The sequence below is a fragment of the Tachysurus fulvidraco genome, chromosome 3, assembly GCF_022655615.1.
Source record: "Tachysurus fulvidraco isolate hzauxx_2018 chromosome 3, HZAU_PFXX_2.0, whole genome shotgun sequence".
Taxonomy (NCBI): domain Eukaryota; kingdom Metazoa; phylum Chordata; class Actinopteri; order Siluriformes; family Bagridae; genus Tachysurus; species Tachysurus fulvidraco.
Window position 1 is genome coordinate 12,259,309 of NC_062520.1, and position 12,007 is coordinate 12,271,315.

The 12,007-nt window shown below is 36.3% G+C and overlaps 1 protein-coding gene across 4 annotated transcripts in view; it reads left to right on the forward strand.

Moving 5' to 3' along the window:
* The window catches only part of tsnare1 (T-SNARE Domain Containing 1), a 147,532-nt gene that overhangs the window by 36,494 nt on the left and 99,031 nt on the right, over positions 1–12,007 (forward strand). For all 4 annotated transcript variants that reach the window (XR_003441073.2, XM_027149940.2, XM_027149939.2 and 1 more), the window contains exons 3-4: positions 6,971–7,048; positions 7,148–7,217. Coding sequence is in view for 3 of the 4 variants with exons in the window: in XM_027149940.2 (XP_027005741.2) it covers positions 6,971–7,048; positions 7,148–7,217 (148 nt within the window). In the remaining variant the exon portion in view is untranslated. The remainder of the gene's footprint in view (positions 1–6,970; positions 7,049–7,147; positions 7,218–12,007) is intronic.

Sequence of the window (12,007 nt, forward strand, 5' to 3'; positions counted from 1 at the left end):
AAACTCTTATACATAAATGCTAACCAAAGTTAGCTAATTATGTCTCTATCCGTGTCTGATAATGAAACAAAACAGGAAGCCAAAATAATATTAGGTTTAATACTGTATGTATTTACTGTATTACAATAATGTTAGTGTGTACAGTACATGTATACTCGTGTATCATCAAAGACAATACCCAAAACACAATTATGAATTTGGCCAAGGTATGATAGAAAATAGTAATGTAACACCAGATGTCTTAAAAATAGATGTGGCAAGAGCATGGGAGAGAAGGTTTAATTGAAAAAGTACAGCTCAGCAAAAAGAGGGTATTTCGTCACAGGAAATAGTTTGAATAGATTAACAACTCTATCCAAAATAGGCAACACAAGTTTGTTCCCATTGATCAGAAGGAGACATAATTTCCAAAAAGAAGAACAATCTTTAATGGCACACTAAAATATTCAAACAGCATTAAAGGTACACCATCAAAATCATTAAAGAAAAATAGAAGAAACACTTCAGCTAAGCACATAATAAATTATATAAATTCACACAAAGACCAGTACCAGTGCTGCTGGCTAACACAATCTCTTAAGCAGGGCACAGGCTGGGACTAACAAGGATGGCCAAAGGCTGCTCTATAGGAATGCGGGGTTTTAGATGGCACACCACAAGTTAGCACACCAAATACTCACTGGACAACACCCTGAGTGTAGACAGCACGAAATAAGGAAAGGAAACTCAACCACTGTAAAGTCAGTCAGCCACTCGCTTTAGCCAGTAGCTTCTTTCAAACCATGGTGGGAAACTTTACCAACTTTACAGATAGCTTATATCATCTCCCTGCTAATTATTGATCGACTACTTATCCAGCTCCGGTAGTGAACAACATGGGTTAAAAACACCCTGCTAAGATGTCAACACCATCGGTCCAGAAGGGAATAATTGTAAAGACCACTCAGTCCACCTTAACAAGTAACTGCTGAGAATAGAGACACTTTGAGCAATTAAGCTCACGTGTTCACAGCCAGGGAACAGAGGAACAGATCTTTAGCCAAAAACTATATACCTTAGCCTCAACACCTAGACCAACTCAATCACCCATGTGACGTCCACGCCACCAGCACAAAACACTATTACCCATGAAAGAGTATGGAACCTCAGGAATTTTCCCTTCCAGGTATCCATACCTGCTGTAATATACTATATGCACCACTCTGTACTTGGCAACTGCCAATCAACTTTGCTAAAAAGAAAAGGAGGTTGACAAATAGATTCATAACCTTCCATGTAGAGAATCAAAACAGAACTGTATGTCCACAGGAGGTTCGTGAACATATTTTCTTTTTTACTGCAGCATTTGTTCCTAAAATGATTCATAATTCCATGGAAATTAGCAGTTGAAATGTTTTTGTCCCTCCAGAGATCTTATATAATAATACTGAGGGTGATAAAAACTACCCAAAGAGTAAGACCTAAGGCACTTAGGAAATACTTTTACTTATAGTCCCTGCTTTCTGATGAGTTTGCCATTTTTCATCTGCAGGAGGGGCAGGCAGATGCTGACCTCATGTATAATGAGCAGGGAGCTTTTGATTAAGTCCTATTCTGGTTTGAGAATGTAATTGAATGTGCTGCAGAATCGGCATTTACTGTATCGACGAACAAGTCAGATGGGGCAAATGTTAATTTGTCCCGTGCAGCCGAACAATTCAGACTCATCCACCTTCCTTCTAGAAAAAACATCATAGTTAATGTGTTTGATGACAGTAAATTGCACCTGAGGTATATAAAATTTTGCCATGTCCCACCATGTTTCTTAGATTTGCTCACTTAAGAAGACTTGTAAAATAAATAAGAATATAGGTAATAGCAACCTGAAAGATCAATACTCCCATACTCACATACTGAATTGAATTGACCATGTGTCTCTGTGAATGGATAGAGTTGTATAGTGCACATCCGCATAATTACTGAGACAGCTGGATGCTAGGTGCCTTGTTGATAATTGGCTGAGATGGGATATGACATCCACCTTGGTCTCTGCAGGAGGTCCTTTAAACAAGCCACAGAGATCTCACCTACAGTATCCCTGGAGCTGTAAGACACACACACTCACACACATACACACAAGCCTGATGCACTCAGCATTTTGTGCCTGATTTCAGGACCAATTAGAACCTATTCTGTCCAAAATATGTGCATTATGTACAAAACTGCTGTATGAACATAAATGAAACAGGTACATGGCAGCACAGTACTTATCTTTATACATATGCATTTCAGGGTGAGTCAAGCAAAAAATGGAAATTCAGCACAAAATTAGGACATATGGAAATTTTTTTAAAAGCAACTGATTATACATTCTGTTTGACACATGAGGAAAAACCCAGCAAATGTGTCAATTCATTCTAGAGTTGAATTCTCAAATATACCACATCCAATCTTTTTTCTTAAATCCAGTCTAGTGGTTAAGGTGTTGGACTACTTGTGAGTTCGAATCCCAGATCGATGTATGTCGCTCTGGATAAGGGCGTCTGCCAAATGATGTAAATGTAAATGTAGATCCACCAAGCTGCCACTGCTGGGCCCCTGACCAAGGTCCTTAATGCTTAGTTGTTCAGCTATATAAATGGGACTCATGCTATCCTTAGTCTGTGACCTAGTGTACCAGTATTTATTAATCAAAATATCAAGACTACAAGCACTGTACATCATTCTGGATGGGCATCTGCCAAATGTCAAAAATGTAAATGTAAAAAAAAGTGTTTTCACACTAAGCTTTGGGTGCCTAATAAAACAAGACAAAAAACAGTAACTGATGACATTTACTTTACCTGTAAGAGTGTCTCATCTTTTTGATATCTACAAAATATTATGCAGAGTTCATCATTGAGCTTTAGATCTTAATGTAATGCTGTGTTTAGTTATTAATGTAATGCAAGTTTAGATGATTCTTCCTCAGCCTCACCTGTTGCTCCTAAACATCGGTTTTGAAGTAAAATTTTTGCAAGATCGTGACTGTTGTCTACAGTGAATTTCTACATTTTCCCAAGTCAGTAAATAAATTCTAGTACCAGTAGAAAGGTCAGACAGTGGTTTGATCTTATTTTTATATTGAGTGGTTAGCATTGCAGGATGCTCCTGAGCATTTATCAACATCTGTTCAAGGGACATATATTGAAATCTAAATATCTGTTTCTTAATATCGGGTGAATTAATTCAGGTCTCTGAACAGTTTAACAGTTTAATAAAATCTGGCTAACACATTTGTAAATATCTAGTACATAATTGTATGAGTTTGATATCCTTGGTCTCTTGAAACTAAAATGAACATGGCCTACTGTAAGTTGATCTCTCTGGGTTTTTGTCAAGTCCTAGCTTTAAGATACAATACAAAATGTTAGCTTGTGGTTCTAGCCATGGGGGGTTTCATGACTTGTGAGGCTCCCTCTGATACTTTAGTTGGAACTGTTGCACACATTCCCACAGTCTGCTCCATGTTATGTTCTATTCAGGTCCATTGCAAGATCTTTCTGTCATGGGTATTCACACCGGTTTGCTAGGTGTAACATTCCCAGGGTTAATATGTGAAGTTCTGAGGGATTACTGTGCTGTGTGATATCTTGAATGTGACATGTTTGTCAGTACTGTTGCAGATTGATGCCAGCGCTATGTTTTGCCCAGGCTCTTTGGTGTGCTATTTCACAGCTATTTTACAACTCTATCAGCTTCAATTGCTTCTCTGAACTGCCTGAGTTCAATTTTTCTGTTGCCTGTATTGTGTAGATCATTTTATCAGAAGCATAACCAGACCTACCATATGTTTTATTGGCCAAGTACACTGGAGTTGAGTATACAAGGGATTTAACCGGAGCTTCCACTGTATTTTTATAGAGGTTACAAAAACTGGCCAAGAACTCAAAACACATCGGTAATATAACACACTATATTATACGACTATTGCACTGTAAACAAAGAAAGAGCGAGAAAAAACTGTTAAGGGGGAGAAGTTTATATATGTGGTGGTCTGGATGCAACACGTCATCAACGGTCATTTTTCACTTCCTACTGATTCTGGGGCTGAAGTGTTCCCTGGCAGTGGGCTGCATTCTGCATATGCTCATTTTAGCCAAAATGTTGCAGTCTGTTCAGACCATTGTTGGTCGCAGAGCCAAATATCAGACTGTTGTGAGGACAGGCTCAGTGGTGGCTGAGCAGAACTGGGCCAACACTTTTGACGTTAGGTTAAATATTTGTCAAATATCCCATTCAATTTTTCAGCAATGCAGTCAGCTTCCAATCTCAGGTACTCTCCAGGAATCATTCTACTGTCATTATAACCATGTTTACATTGTAGGACAAGGCAGTTGTGAGGTGAACAGACAGTTTTAAGCTTGTTTAGCTTCACCTTATTGTGACTTCACAAAAGAACCAGATGCTTAACTTCCCATGTGCTGTGCCGTCTGAAAATATCAGGCATTAAACAGAAGTGTCCTTAGAAACACAAGCACCAGCTCTGTTGCAGTTCCAGAGCTCGAGCACATATTTTTTTTTTTTACAATTTACTCCTATTTAAACATGTAGACAAAACACATTTTTTTCTGGATGACTTGTTTTGTGGTATGGTATAATCACACTGGTATCAGACATAAATATGGACTTCACCAGCACTGACTTGACAAAACAGCCAGAGGTTATTCATTTTCAAACATAGCTGTGGTCCATACTGGTGTACTAAATAGTTTATGATACTCTACTCTCTATGGCAACAAACAATCCATCACAGTGTACATTTTTGACAAACTATTTAGTGCACTGGTATATGGTTTGGCATATAGCCAGCAACAGACTGAAGGTAAAGCCAGCATTCAAAACATTACGCATTCATTCATGATGTTTCAGAAAGCAGCCACTCTACAATCCTGCTCCATTTAAATCAAAAAAGAGAAAAGTGAAATAGCTTTTTTTTTTTTTTTGCTTTTAATCTACTTCAGCTCCCTTTCAGCAAAAATCCTAGATAGCATAATTTATGATGACATAAACTAAGTTTAATTAGTGCTGACTGAATATTATTTGTGGTACTGAGCAACTGGTCTCAAACAATATGGTCTCGGACTCCAAGGAATGCTGTGAGGAGAAACATATTTGCTCTGTCAAAGTGAAAAAATGTAAGCCTTTAGCAATCTAAATTTTATACGAGGCCTGGGATATGGTTATGAAAATATTTGACGTCACAAACGTGTAGGCTGTCGTGAGCACCCACAATGAATTTGCAAAGTTGGCATCTATGCTTAAAGGCACAGTGGTGTTCGTATGTACAGGGAGCACAGAAGTGGGGAGAGCGCACATACCTGGGGACAGCGGTGCTGATAATCAGAGATCGAGATGTATTTCCCAAGACTCTTCTGCTGCTTCTTACCAGTCAGAATTTGGTGATCAAGAATAATGGTTGGAATGATGCCTGATGGGATTCTTTGGTTCTTTGGAAGTTTGCTGTGATAGAAAAAGGCATTTCATCTAAATGTTATATTCAGGCTAAATCTTAATAATTTATACACAATTGGTATTCTTGAAAAAAAGCTCTTGAGTTAAACGTAAAATGTGTAAAATGTACGTATATTGTAAGGAGGCTCGGAATTGTGAACCTGGTTTGTTTAAATTTAAAGCATATAATTAGCATGAGTTCCTGCCATGTTAATTACAGATTACACTTGCAAGTTTGAATAGGTTATTTAATTAAAATACCCTCACGTACATAAGATTTAAAAAAAAAAAAAAGTGGAAATAATTTTTTAATATTAACAACTTGTTGGGGAAAAAGCTCAAAATATCCATGAGTTACGGCAAATAAGACTAGCTATTGCATCAGGAAAAGGGAAATATAAAAGCCTATGAAATTTTAGACATTGTTATATGTCTATGGTGGCTATTGAGCTGCGACGGGTATTTTATCATTAGTATGTTGTTGTTTTCAGTTTTCTCTGATCTTTCTAAGGAGTTTTGTGAGCATCATAAATATACATCAGCTGTGCTGTTAATGTGCTTGGTAGTTGGTCACTTGAGCACAAGTAAACTTTCATTACTGAAACTTTTGTACATTCATAACTTTTTTTCATTCAGTTTACCAGATGATGCCAATTTACTAAAGAATTAATAAATGCTACTTATTGAAATTTCTACTTATTGATCAAGTAATACAAATAACTTCAAATAACATGGATCAGTATTACATATACCATAAATATATGATTTACACGTTTATCTGATGTAATGCAATTAAAAATGCATACACACCTCTCGAGTACTGGATTTTCTCTCATCTCATCTCCCACAGTGTCTAATGTTTATGTCCTCTACTGTTCTCTAGTACAAAACATCACTTTCTATTTTGCACAGTTGTTAGGTGTCAATGCACTGGATGAAGAGGCATAGAAAAAAAAATCAGCATGTCAATTACAGTCATTTTGCCAACAGAGATAGACAAAAGCCTATAAGGACACTCACTGTGTGAGAGTGTGTGTGTAACTGTATGAGTATGTTGGGCCTGTGCTAAGAGACAAAGGTTGTGAAGTGGATCGAGATAATGGCTTTCTGTGATTACCCATGCTGTGTGTGCATATGTGTGTATGTGTCTCATATTTGATGAAGAAATACTGTTGCTATGCCCACATGACCCATTTAAGTCACAGCCAAAGTGGCATCCATCTGTCACTGTCTGATTCATTTGGAGTCAACAAAAAGTAAAAAAAAAAAAAAGAAGAAAAATTGAGCTAGCCATGTTGATAATAATAATAATAATAAAAATAATGTGCATTGTCTTATAGGCCTTTAATAATGAGATACATCTGGAGTTATGGCACCAGTGTTCAGTAATAAGATTATGCAATAGTTATAGGCTGTAAGTAAATATTTGTAATAAATATTTATTTTCTTTCATGAGACCTTTCTGAAAAATTTCAGCAATGTTTTATTTTTACTTCAGCTACACAGGTTAGCGCTTCAGAATTACAAGATGTGTTCCAAGAAACATCTTCCAACATCTTCCAAATTAACACCAACGGTGAGTAGATAATGTTGGCAATAAGATGTGCAATTTATAAACTATTGTATTTTTAAAAAAATGCAAGATCAAGAGTTATTTATTCATTACTTTCCACAGTGGTCACATTAGAAAAGAGCCTTCAGTCACTGGGGACATCAAGAGACACGGCAGAGTTACGCCAGAGCCTGTAAGTGTTTGTTCTCACAAGTTATATTCATTTTATATATAATACAACACACAAACCTTGTCAGCTAAAGAAAATAGTATCATGTAGACTGGATGTAAACATCAAGGTTTTATTTTCTGATATTTACAAGTTTTATTTTTCAGAATTTGAAGGGGAAGTGCACTCAAAAAGTGCTTTACAATTTGATGGGTCTTTAAGTATAGAACAGATTGCTGTGCACAGCAAATCTGACTGTTTTACCCGTAATGGTGTCGTACATTAAGAGGTTGTAGATTTAGAAAACAGGGTAATGCACATTGCTAGCCATGTTAGCTGGTGTCTATTAAAACACAACTTATTAGGCCTATTAGAGTGTGCCAAAATTAGCAAACCTACTCTGGGCAAGATAATTTTAATATTATTTACAATAGTAGTCGAAACAGTATACATTAAAGACATGTTTCCTCTTTTATTTAAGTGCCTTTTGCTTCTTCTATGGATAATCAGCCATAAGATTAAAACCACATATTATGTAAGTCCCCTTTGTGCAGCCAAAACAGTCAAGGACCTTTCAAGGAATAGATTCCACAAGACCCTGAGAAAGTGTGCTGCATTGTTTGGCTCCAGGACATTAGCAACATGTCATTTAAGTCCTTTAAGTTGTGAGGTGCAGCTTCCATGAATTAGACTAGTTTGTCTGACACATCCCAAAGATGTTATCTCACACGTGTATCAGACCAGGCCACCTTTTTTCTTTGCCCCATAGTACAGTACATAGATTGTGATGCTCATGTATCCGTTGTAGGTGTTTTTATCATTGGACAGGTCAGCTTTGTTCACTATGTCTTTACCGTGGCAACGTGGCAAGCTGTGCAGCAAGCTGTGATGCATTGTGTTCTGACACCTTTCCACCATAGACAGCATTAACCTTAGCAGTTTGTGCTACAGTAGCTCTTCTATGGGATCGGACCAAACGGGCTAGCCTGAGCTCCACACCTACATCACTGGGCCTTGGCAGTTTACTCTACTAGAACTGAAGCACTGTAGATAAGTCCATCAGTGCACCTATGCACATCACGCTTATCCTTTCCTGCACTGTGATGTGAATGTATAAATAAACTTCACTGCAGACATATAAACCATCTTTTGGACGAAGCTTTTCTTGAATAGACCAAAGTTGTGATGTACAACACAGATTACTTGCCATTTTATAGGTTTAAGGCCACCTTCTGGCACATATCCAACACATAAATATGAGCTCCCAGGTCTTCATTGTTCCCAAACCTCTCCATCTCTAGATATAGATATAAAGCCGAACAAGCTGTCAGTGCCTATTTTGTCTTTTTTATCATCTCATTCCCTTCAGACTTCAATTACTCTTTTCGGTCAAGCTGCCAGCAACTACGTAATTCATGGCTTGTCTGCAAGTGGTCAATCTGAAACGGCTGTGTCTGTGTAAACGGCATTACACACTGGCATGTCATCAATTCTGTCAGCCTTTTCTATCAACCTGACATTCATGCATTGTCAAATTTCTTTTCTTTAAGATCATCAGTACAAATCTCTGGAGAAACTGAATAGTGAACACGTATTCAGTGTCCCATCTGCTGGTTTGTAGCCGGGTCTTCAAACTGAATGCCTAAATTCAGTGTGTATGATGTAGAGCTTGTATTAACCATGCAGCCACACTCTGGTTGATTTTCTTTCTATTATTATTATTATTATTATTATTATTATTATTATTATTATTATTATTATTGTTGTTGTTGTTGTTGTTGTTGTTGTTGTTGTTAATAATAATAATACTTTTTGACTTTTAATATTCCTCTATATTTAATCATTTGTTATATGGTTTTGTATAAAGTGGAACATAAACCAGTTTAAGGATAAAGATTTTAAATGTGATAGTGATACAAGTGCTACAAGACTGACCTTCAACTAGCTGAAGAGAACAGGGAAAGCCACTATCCAGACACAAACGCACTCTCTCTGTCTCTCTTTCTCTCTTTCACCCAGTTGTAGAAACAGGAAGAACCACATCTAACCATGAGGATAAGAAGAGCTGCTACATAATTCCCTGTCAACAAATCACAGGCAAACTTTTGAGCAATTCATCCAAAACCTTTTACTGTATTTTGCAAGAGCAGGTTTCCTACTGGGATTAAAATCATTAAATTCATAAAGAGTTTTACCCAAATCAGTACAATCACATCATAATCAAAGAAAACATGCAATTTTAAGTGATCTGTGGTCATCTGGGTATTTTGTGAATCCAGACATGATCTAATGGATAGGCTATAAAATATGTCCACATTATAGCCATTAAGATGTTATGGGTCAGATCAGACAGGAAAATGTCTTCAAGAGGTATAGTGGGTAAATATATGGTTGTCAGTCTGGTCTACATTGCCTATATCACGAAATTGAGCTACTCTGAAACTCTGTGTAATATATCGGAAGTTGGGGATGCTTATGAAAGGAGGCTATATTTATAGAACCAGTTCACAAGCCCAACACTGGTAGATAAATGGATAAGTTGTTAGAGACCTAAATGACTAAGCGAAAAAAAATGCAATGTAATAGAGTGCAATAAAGTATGAAAAGCTAATTAAGCACATTAGTAAAGACACCCACAAGTATAGCAATTCCCGATGCATCAATATCTTTCGCTAATAAAGTGTCTGAGGCCACACTCTGCATTTGCTCCCTCAACCAAAAGCCAACATTTGTATTATAATAGTATTTTGTCTTCTTATTGCATCTAAAAGAATCTGTCTATTGTCCTTTAGAGGATTTTTAGTCTAGTCTAGGGTATTTTGTCTTCAACATACTTTTGGCAGTGTTTCTACTTCTATAAAAGTTCATGCGCCATAGATGGCAAGCTTATTAGTTTAATTAATAACAATCAAATGTAATATTGTAGCATTAGTGCAGCAAGCAGTGGGATTCAGAATGAGCGAAGCATGCTATAGTCACGTGATCACATCACGTGAAGGACATTATTTCCGAATACATTTCAAAAATTTGTGCAAATATTAATATAACATATAAGGTATAACATAAAATTATTCAGTTAATAAAATCACTGACAACTAGTCTACCGGGGATACTTATCTCCCAAGCAATTATGAACAAAATCTTATTTAGCTTTAGCCAATAAGCTTTGATTTGTTGAAGGTTATCCCAATTTTCTTTAAACTTATCTTACTTATTGCCTCTCTATGCATGACATGGCCATTTCTTTTAATAATAATTAATAGTGATATACTGTAGTGTATCTGTCTCTAATGGCAAATGGTCACTGAAGCCTTCTCAGAACTGCACAAATTTCAGGTGCATCAGAGGTCGTTTGATGTGAAGTGTGAGGGTCCAGCACTGCTCAAGTAATTACCTTAACAATGTTCGATTGACCTGTCAGATGATCTGATGGATTTTTTTTTTTTTTTATGTCTGAACTTTTGGTTAGTGTTCTTGCAGTGTGAGCAGCCTTAAAACCCAATTTCTTTTAGTCTTTTATTTATTTATTATTTTTTTGAAAAGTTAAATTGTGCGTGTCAATGCTTGGCAAACAGTGATAAGGTCAAAAAAATGGCTTGTGCTGTATTGACAGAGTGCATGGAGGTCAGGAAGGTAAAGCTATACAAACATCATAATACAATTTTTGCCATATGAAATATTTATCATCCTACCATGACTGAGAGGAATACAAAAAATGGCATGCTAAGCCTGCTCGTATAACCTGATCTGAAACAGTGTCTCATGCATAAACACCAGCACCAGCACATCAGATTCAGTGGCTTTCAATTTTTTTACTAACAAAAATTTCAATATACAGAACTGTTGTTGGTGATCATGTTTTACTTTACAGTTGCAGAGCTTGTCGTGGCCTGTGAGCATATATAAATCAAGACTATACAGTGTCAGCAATCATCGGATGACACGCTTTAGAATATTATAAGGACTATGATCATATTACTATATACTGCATGTGTTCACCACAGTGCAGCTGAATTCTTGAATCAGAAGCCAGTGATTTTCTGTTACAGCTCAGCTCTGACAATAGTTCTGACTGTCACATAAAAGGTTATATTTGTGCTTGTTCTAATATATTTCTGTTCCCATAGTAACAACTCATTCAGAGGGACTAAGACTGGTTTAAGACAAATTTACGGCTTATAATAAACAGATAAACTTTAGACAATGCATATAGATATAGACATGCATAAATAAATGTAGAATTAAACAGTATTTTATGAGCAAGAGTGCTGATGTACTGAATTTCTGAAAGCAATGAAATGTACCAGTCAGCATGTTAGCAAATTTGTCCACTCAAATTATTGGACCAGTACTAACTAACTGACCAACTGAATAACGAACTGTTTTATAACATAACTGGTGTATAATAATATCTAAAATATACCATTGATATGTTAAAGTGCAATGCCTTTTTTCATTTTATTAACTTCAAGAGAAAGAACAAATTGGCTGTGGAGGGAACGATTGTTAAGAGGAGCTATAACATACTGTAAGTTAGGAACTAACTCTTCTTATTGATTTTCTATAACTTTATACAGCCTTGGAAAATTATTCAGACCCCTGATCGATTCTCACATATTATGAATGATTGAATGAATACTTTCAAATGAATGAAATGTTTTCAAATGAATGAATGAATGAAACTTAAAATTAATTATTGGATGGTGACATTGTGTTTTTGTTGGGAAATATCTTTAGGAAAAAAAATATTATAAATATCTTGCTTGTGTAAGTATTCAACCTCCATATCTTAATATTAGGTCAAGCTACCTTTT